The sequence below is a fragment of the Acartia tonsa genome, chromosome 8, assembly GCF_053477335.1.
Source record: "Acartia tonsa isolate MP-2025a chromosome 8, ASM5347733v1, whole genome shotgun sequence".
Classification (NCBI taxonomy): domain Eukaryota; kingdom Metazoa; phylum Arthropoda; class Copepoda; order Calanoida; family Acartiidae; genus Acartia; species Acartia tonsa.
The window spans coordinates 50,846,532-50,855,898 of record NC_137267.1 but is presented as its reverse complement, the minus strand read 5'-3'; the positions used below and the strand labels follow the sequence as shown (position 1 = coordinate 50,855,898).

General features: G+C 40.5%; 2 protein-coding genes across 2 annotated transcripts in view; one reads left to right on the top strand and one right to left on the bottom strand.

Annotated features, from left to right (window-relative positions):
- Window positions 1–9,367, bottom strand: part of LOC145327235 (uncharacterized) — a 101,625-nt gene that overhangs the window by 47,769 nt on the left and 44,489 nt on the right. The window contains exon 10 of the mRNA XM_080170818.1: window positions 2,132–2,189. Coding sequence (XP_080026944.1) covers window positions 2,132–2,189 — 58 coding nt within the window. The remainder of the gene's footprint in view (window positions 1–2,131; window positions 2,190–9,367) is intronic.
- LOC145327231 (uncharacterized) lies at window positions 2,673–9,087 on the top strand. The gene is made up of 2 exons (XM_080170814.1): window positions 2,673–2,791; window positions 3,093–9,087. The coding sequence occupies exon 2, from the start codon at window positions 3,371–3,373 to the stop codon at window positions 8,984–8,986; it is 5,616 nt and encodes a 1,871-aa protein (XP_080026940.1). The 5' UTR covers window positions 2,673–2,791; window positions 3,093–3,370; the 3' UTR covers window positions 8,987–9,087.

The window sequence follows — 9,367 nt, the reverse complement described above, 5'->3', positions numbered from 1 at the left end:
GAGACAGAGATTACTAGGGTTTATTTTAACAGGCTATTGGACAGCTCATTTTAGCAACAAAATGTTTTAAATGGCTATAATAGAGGTAAATAGTTTTTTTTTCCAAATATAATTTTATAAATGCTTAAAAATAAAAATAAAATCCTTATAACTAAAAAAGTCACAGGATGTGTGTCTGTTTGTCTGCACCGAAGGATCTCGCTAACCGCTGAACCGATCAGGTTCTCCTTAACAGGGTAGCTTTTCATAGGTCCCGGGAGGGTTTATAATTATTTTGGGGAGTATACCACCAACCTCCCAAGAAAAATCACAAAAAAATAAGATAAAAAAATTTTACGTAATGACTTGAACGCAACATAGACATGTAACGTATAATTTAAAAAAAAACATTTAAAGTACCACTAGAGGCCTCTAGGGGCTAGCCGCTAGTAGTAATAATAGAACAAATAAAGCACTTCTAATACAAAGTAATCCATTCATATCTCTATCTTTAACATTTTTTTTTTATAGATTTATCCTGACATGTCCTTAGTGAGTATATTTGTTCATACATACAGTTAAAAAGGTAGAATGTTCTTCAGATATTAGCCTGGGATCTTAAGGGATAAGACAATGGATGAAAATTTGTACGCTGTCCCGATTATGATACACAAAATGACACCTTCTGTAGATTAAAATACGAGCTAATAAGTTTGGATACTTTCAGTTTGTATTCAAAGTACCCAAAGTTTTGGAGCCAGCAAATACGATAACGGGCTTTTTAAACTTTGGGTACCAGTGTAATGTTTCATGTACAACTGGATAGGTTAGCATTTGTGTTTTGGGAGGGAGGGGACATCGGGCTGTTTATTACACTAGTCCCCAAAGTATTACAATAATGTTTTCTTATTTGTTTGATTACCAACTCTAGGGACATTATTTAATTTCAATTGGTTAGTTCATTGAACGTTTCAACCAATAATTGAAATCTACAGGAGGGGCAATTTTGTGTACCATTAATTTATCGGCCATTGCCTTATCCCTTTAGATCCCTGCTTTTTGTTTTTGCTGTTATCAAATAAAGCTAACATGTTATTACAGCAAACAAAAATGAAAATAGATATTAATAATATATTTGTAAAATCAATATTGTATTATAGGATTGTTCTCATATGTAACGTTTTCTGTAATTGCAAAGATTTTATAAAATTTGCCTGAACACTTAGTAATAATCATGGCAATGTAAAGAGAATCTGCAAACAAAAAAAATCAGAAGCATATTTCGCATACCATAGGCGAAAATAAAATTTTCCCCGTAAAAAAATTAAAATAGATGTTATATATAATTTTTTCCAGTATGGCTTCGAAAACGCTTGGTATCCGCTTAAAAATCGTGTATAGTATCATAATACAGACAATTTTCAATGAAAAGAAAACTGGTGTTAAAATTTAAATTTTTCGTTTTAATATCCGCAGAAACTTGCCTGTAATACGATGCGATACATGACTATTCTATAATTATAATTTTTCCCGTTAATAAAACTGCTCGTCCTTGTTTTGTTTGCCCTGACGTCAAGCAGCAGAGAAATATAATTGCTATAATAACATATAAAGAGATTATAAAAAGTTTAACAGCATTGTTTTTGCAATAGAAGGTATCAAAGCGAATATTTTAAAGCGATATATTTTGTTTTTGAAAGGGAAGTGTCAAAATCATGACTTTAAACAGGGACGTCCAAGCTTTTTATTTTGAGGGGTTAAATAAAATGAGGGGATTGAAGGTTTTAAGGGAATAATCTAATTTATTTTTAAATATTCTGAGGGGGTAAAATAAGGATTAGAAGTTTTAAGGTCTCATCACCCCTTAACCCCCCCCCCCCGCCTTGGACGTGTATGACTTTAAATCTTAAGTAAAAAGAATAGATTTATAGTATGTATATTACTTTAATGTAAAAAGCATCATATTGACTTACAAACTATATAGTTTATGTCGAATTCAAGAACCTGTGTACTCCAAATTGAAATCCTATGTTGATAAAATTACATAAAAAAAACTTAGTAAAAAAAAAGACATTGGGCATCACGCAAACATTACCGACCAACAGATCAACACATATGGCTTGGAGCGTAGCTTCTCTATAACAAGTTTTACCTTTGTCCAATAACTTGAAGAGTTTTGTTTTGATACCTCGCTAGGGTGACATTTTCACCTAAGAATAAACAATTAACTCATTAAGTACTACTAATGGATATAAAATATACGTGAATATTATGTCAAGGGTAAAATTGTCTTCAATTTAGGTTGCTAACATGGACATCACTTATTGGTTAGTTTCTTCATCCAGCAGGAGGGGATGTGGTAAAGGGTTTATTATAGCCAGCTACAAGTTTTACTTTACTAGAGTACATGATAATCCCGTGTAAGATCCAAGTAATAATAAATGCATTGTATTATTTCATTTTTTTAAAATCTCACCGTTTCGGATTTTCCAATAAGATTCCAATAAAATAACAAATGTCTACAATTGTCTTTGTCTTAACCTCTTTTCGAGGAAGCTTTGTGTTTATCAAGTTCGAAATTAAATTCCTTATCATTAAACCAAAATCAAAGCGCAAATGTCGTCTTTTAAGGCTTTCCTTTCATAATGTGGCGCGGCATAGAGTGTTTGTTTATTTTGAAGCGCACGTTCTTTACTTTTGAATGAGATATGAGAGTGTGAAGATTGCGGAGAACAAAATTGGGCCTATCATTGGTCTCATTGAGTGTGAACTACCCTAGTATATCAGGGATTTGAAACCATAAGAGCTTCAGGTAGAATTTGTTAATTTGATTAAGAAGTATGGTGTATAGGACGAATATATGTAGTTTTAAAAAAAAGGCTTTAGCCAGCTAAGCATGAAACTTAATTATGATTAATATATGTTTTAGTAATTTTTATGTGCCTTATTGTTGCATTTAACAATGATTTATTAAACCAAATAATTTTCCTTTAAAAGCCAAAGTTTCCAAAGATTCTTTAACCATAAGAAAAGAAAAAGATTTTTTAGTGCTCAAAGTTTTAAGATAACGAATAATATTTTATTCTGTTTATTAATTGATCTTGTAATTTCAGGTCTTTTGAAATAATTTCATCAATAAATCTATATTCAAACCTGCTGTTGAATCTTGATGGTTCCTGGTATTGGGGGTTTTGTCTGTTCACCAACTGATCTCGTGAACTTCCCGCTAATTCGGAAGTCCAAGCTCAACCAAAGTGTCATGGTTGAGACAATTTCAAAATATCTGATGAATAGGCGTTAGCATTCATCAAGAGATCAATAGCATCTAGTGAATTATTGATGCAATAAACTGTGACAATTTTTCTGTGAAATAAGTACCTAGTGAATCAATATGCCACTAACCAAAAAGCAGAAAATTGAGCGAGCAATCGCTATTGGCAGTGAAAGGCTAGAAGTTTTTGATGAACAGTTAAAATTGTTTTATGACAATCTAAAAGCCTGCCAAAGTTTTAGTTCATGTGAAAATGTGAATGTAAAATCAATTCGTGACATTTTTAGTGAGGTCAAGGACCAATCTGACCTAATAAAAAGTCTAAAACCTGCCGTGGAGACTAGTGAGCTGCGCGAGTTTAAGCGTGATTTGGATGAAGCTAGTGATCAAAAAACTGTTGCAGATAAAGTTTATGCGTCGTTGGAGCAGTGTACAAAAATTCTGTACTGGCTTGACAATGATTCAGATGACGCGAGGTCAAGCACTGTCGCCAGGAACCTCGACGTCATTGAGAAGGTGAAGATGGACATGGGAGTGCTTAAAATTTCCGTGGAGTTGCGCCAAGAAGTACGTGATATGTACCGAAGGCTTAGAGAGATGGAACGTCGTTCATCTAACCTGGATGAGAGTGGGACACCTGCCATGCTCTCCAGAAGTATGTCTGCCGTGGATATTCGGAGTTCCAACCCGCAGTATGGGCGCTGGGACAACAGTTTATTGCCGTCGTTCGACGGTACTGACACGGATTACCCAAACTTTAAACAGGTCTTTAAGGATCTATGCTCTGGTTATGGATTTGCTGACCAGAGGTTAAGCCTGATGTTGTGTATGGAGAAGGTGATAACCAACCCGGAACTACGCAAGCAAGTGTCAGCGATTAGAGATCACAATGAACAATGGGCGTTTCTTGACCAGATGTTTTTATCAAACACTCGCCGGTTCATGAGGATTTTAACTAAGTTGAACAAGATGAAACCTGTGGATAAACCTGTGGACGTGGTTAGCGCAATTGCTACCTTCAAGAGCATGATGCAGGAGGTAGAAGCCATCGTTGGTTCTGCAGCTAAGGATTACAACCACCTAACTCTCATTCATATTTTTAAAGACAAGTGCCCTGAAAATTTGAGGGATAAAATTATGATGGAGCTTGGTAGCATGAACCAACCAAACATCCCGAAGATTGTTGAACTGCTGGAGAGGACCAGAGGTGCCATGTTGGCCGGTGATATGTCCTATGATAGTGGCGCCGGCAAGAGAAATCGTGATAGAGCTGCCGCCGCGCAAGTATCTGGCCGCAGCGACGATAAGAATGGAAAGGCTGGAAAGGGCAAGGCTTCCAAGTGGAACAGTGCATGTCCTGTGGAGAGCTGCAAGGAGAAACACCCGATTTTCCGTTGCCTCACGTTTAAGAAGATGGATGTGGTTGACCGAAAGAAAATTGTCCAGCAGAAGAAGTTATGTGAACTCTGCTTGTGCGACGGCCATACTGCTGACAAGTGTAATAAATCTGAGAAGCTTGGTGTTTGTGGTACTAATAATTGCGACAGATACCATTCCAGGTTACTCCATGAGGCTAGTGCTGGTGTGAATACAGTCTACAAGTCAAGTTCTGCACCCAGCCCCTGTACCTTCTTACTTCAGTTAGTTCCTGTTGTAGCACCTGGCGGCGGCACCTGCCACGCCACGGTAATGTTTGACTCCGGGGCAAATTTGCCACTTGTGTCTGAGAAGTTGTCCAACAAGTTGAAGCTGAAATCTACTGGCAGATATACAACTATTTCTGTAGCTGATGGCAGTGAGTCTTCCTGCCGCAATGTTGTGTTTTATCTGAAGGATAGGGACGGCAATCTGAGGGAGTTTGAGGCAGCTGTCATGCCTACCCTTGGCGGGGCCAACGAGATGCGCTCGGTCCACCCCGAAACTGCCGCCGAGATATTTAAAATGCCGCCAGAAAGGTTTACATATATTAGTGGAGGCTTAGATATCATCATTGGAAATACACATCCTGACGTGTTTCCTTCAACCTACCAGAAAGTGGGCCAGTCTATGTTGTGGCGAACCATTTTTGGTAGTGGTTTTATCTGTACGAGTGCTGATGGTGGAGCTGGAGATCAAAAGTCGGCTTATAAGGCTGTCAGTGTCAGTGGAGGCACTTTGCCAGACTTTCTGACGTCTGAATCGTTTGGCATACAGCCGCAGGCACTTTGTCCAGGATGTACTGCTTGTCAAGAGTGCAAGGCTATGGCCGACGGCACTACCTGGGACCAGCGTGAGAGGCAGAGGATAATTGAGGCAGGTTTAACCCTAGACTTGCAGTCCAACAAGTGGACAGGTCAATATGCTTATATTGAAGATCCTCACACTTTACCCTACAATGAAAGTTTAGCCCGCAAAATTGCTGAAAAGGATCGTGCCAGGATGGTCAAGGAAGGTACCTATGGAATGTATGTGGAGGTATTCAACGACGCCATAAGAAGAGGCGTTTTCCAAAAAGCCACGCCTGAAGAGTTGCAGTATGAAGGACCTAAGTCTTGTTCATCAATAGTGGTTGCTTTCAAGGAGGATTCAAGTTCCACACCCATGCGATTGTGTGCAAATAGTTCTCTGACGTTCAAGGGTACCAGTTTTAATAACATAATGCTGGGAGGCCCGCCGCCAATGCAGAAGATTTTTTATCATTTGATGCTTTTCCGCGGTTACAAGGTTGGTATAACCGCGGATATCTCCAAGTTTTATAACTCCATCCTGGCCACAGAGTTCGACAGCCAGATGAAGAGAGTTTTATTTTCCCCGACGCCAGATGGTCCACTTGAAATTTACCTGACCAAAGTTGTAAATTTCGGCGAGTTAGCTGCGGGAAATTTGGCAGTTACAGCCCTGAAGTTGACGTCCCGCCTGTTCGGCGGAAAGAGTGAAGCAGAGGTCAAGGAGATGTATGGAGAGGGACAAATAAATGGTAGTGAAATTGTTGCCAAACCTGAATTATGGAAGGAGCCACAAATACCTACCTACCCTGATGAGGAATTCAAGTTACCTCAGATTCCAGTTGCAGTCAAGCTTGAGAAGCACAGCTTCATAGATGACGTTATTTCGGGAGCAGGATCGAAGCCAGAAGCCAAGGAGATGATGAAAGAGGCCGACAGGATTATCGGTAAAGGTAGTTTTTCCTTCAAACAAGTCATTTATTCTGGAGATGATTGCCAGCATACCAAGGTTCTCGGGCTGATATGGAAGCCAGCCACCGATGTGTTGTCCATCGCCACAAGAGTCAACCAAGATGGTAAAGTCAAGGGAAGGAAGGTGAAAGAGGATGCTGATTTGTACAACCTCCAGGACGCCTTGGACGAGAATCTGACGAAGAAGATGGTCCACAGGTTCGCTGCCCAAACCTTCGACCCGATCGGGCTTTGCAGCCCTATTCTGTTGAGAATTAAACTTGTCCTGCGGAAAACCTGTTTGCTGAATTTGGGCTGGCAAGATTTCATTCCAAAAAGTCTACGGGATGAACTTGTTCAGTCGCTGGAGGACAGAGCTGAGGTCGCTAAATTGGAGTTTGACCGTTGTGTGGTCCCGGATGAACCAACTGGCCTTCCATCCTTGATGATGTTTTCGGATGGGTCATCAGAGGCTTATGCAAGTAATGCATATTTGAGGTGGCCAACTAGACAAGGATTTGAAACGTTTCTGCTAGCCACCAAGTCAAGAGTTGCGCCGGTCAAGTGTGAGTCAATTCCACGCCTTGAATTGATGGGGTGCCAGATGTCCACAAGGTTGGCAAAGTCCGTCAGAGATGCCCTGCCCTTTGATATTATCAGAGTGATGTATTTTACTGATTCATCGTGTGTTTTATCACAAATAGTTTCCAACAGTGCTATGTTGAACACATTTAATTCTCATCGTATTGGAGAAATTCAATCTGCGACCAACAAGGATGACTGGAGGTGGGTCCCGGGGACGCAAAACGTTGCAGATTTGGGCACCAGAAGCACCTGCAAAGTATCAGATTTGGGACCAGGTTCCAGGTACAGATTGGGCCCAGAATGGTTGCGCCAGGATGAAAGTGCGTGGCCGGTGAAAACTGCCGAAGAAGTCAAGCAGGTTTTACCCCCTGAGGAGTTGAATACCAAAATGGTTAAGTTATGTTCAATGAAAGTTGCCGGAGAAGCCGCTGAAGATGTCTTTAGGTTTAAGCACAGGAGGTCATTTGGACAGGCCAAACGTATTATGGCAGCTGTCCTGCAAGTTGCGAACACCTGGTTGAAGAAGCTAAAGAGCAGACAAGAAGGTAAGGCTACAGCCGCTGGTAGTCATGTAGCAGCCGCAGATGCTGTGTACAAGCCGTCTTTGTACAATTTTATGGCGGCGGCGGAACTTTTCATTGTGTCACGAAGCCAAGAGGATGAGTGGATAAATGATGCTAAAGGCAATTATGCGTCATTAAATCCATTAGTGCATGAAGTATCATTGACCTGGCCTGTCGTTGGTCCCGGTGGAAATTATGTGACCAGGGAGATGAGGATTCTTAAAATGGTTGGTCGAGGACAGCCAGTCATTGACGCCATTACTGGCGGCCGTAAAATGATATTTGAAGACATGCCAGGTTTAATAATTTTGGAGCCTGGTAATTGGTTAGCTGCTGTTTTTATGAGAGAAGCGCATGTTGAGCTTCACTCTGGTGTCCGTGGAACTTTAGCTGAGAGCCGCCGTTGGTGCTGGATTGTGAAGGCAAGGAGGTTGGCCATCATGGAAGTGAAGAAATGTTGGCCCTGCAGTGTTGAGAGGGCTAAGGAATGTCGTGCTACCATGAAGGAGGTGTTACCTGACAAGTTGGTCCCGAGCAGGCCTTTTGAAGCTGTGCAAGTCGACCTGATGGGTCCGCTGGTTACGAGGAGAGCTGCCGCCAAAACGAGGAGTCAGACAGCAACGAAGAAGGTGTGGGTGTTCGTGGTGGTCTGCAGATTCTCAGGGGCGTTGTGGTTAGATGCCTTGGAAAAGTATGATACCAGCAGTATCCTGTTGTCCCTGCGCAAGTTGGAAGCTGTTCATTGTCTGCCGAAGATCATAGTAAGCGACATGGGCACACAATTATCCGGTGCTCGCAAGGTTTTAGAGCAGAAGTTGGGCAGCCAGGTAGAGTTTTCTTGGTCTCAGATCCCGGCCCGAGCCCACCATTATATTGGGCAGGCTGAGAAAATGGTGGGATTAACCAAGAGATTGCTGTCCAAGAAGTTGGTGAATAGTTCTGTTAATTTCAACGAGCTCCTGGTGCTGTTGGCGGAGGTCAGTAAAATTATGAATAGCAGACCACTGACGATTGAAGCTGCGAACGACGTGGAGAATTGGCGGCTAATTACCCCTGGCCAGCTGCTGGGAAATGTTGACCGCCAGCCGTTGTGCAATGTGGCGATGAAACCGGAGGACCAAATTTCCTCCAGGTTGAAGTTGTTGGAAGATTTATCTGCCCAGTTTTGGACTGCCTACCGCCAGGAGATCCTACCGAAGATATTACGGATGTCCAAGTGGAAGGATGAGATGGCAGAGCCACTAGCTGATGGAGATGTAGTTCTGGTTACGAGTACCAATCCGCTGATGAGATGTTTGAGGATGGGCCGAGTGACGAGAATTGAGGATGGAAGAAAGACGGCAAGAGTCTTGTTCAGACTGACGGATAAATCTCCCCTAGAAGAACATGCTGTATCAGTCAGGCAGTTGTTAAAAATTATGATTAATAATTGATTCTTATTTTATGGAAATTGAGTTTTTTTTAGTAAAAAGCCACATTTTTCATATGCCTATTTTTATGCCTAAAATAAGAATCAAATGAAATGCGATTAAATATTCTTCTATTTCATATGCTCAAATTTAATTTTATTGAGTTTAATTTCTTTTCAAAAGTACAATTCATTTTAAAACTTACCTGAAAAGTTTAACAAAAAGGAATAAATGTGTCGAGGTTGCGTGATTCGATATTTATTCTATGAAAAAAATCAAGTATTTTTTAGCAGATTTTTTTAAAATTATATATGAATTTCAATCAAGTAAAACATTTTTATTCAGATCAAGGAATGATTGAAAATTCATATTTAAAGTTTTTTTTTACAAAGAAAAATTGGTATT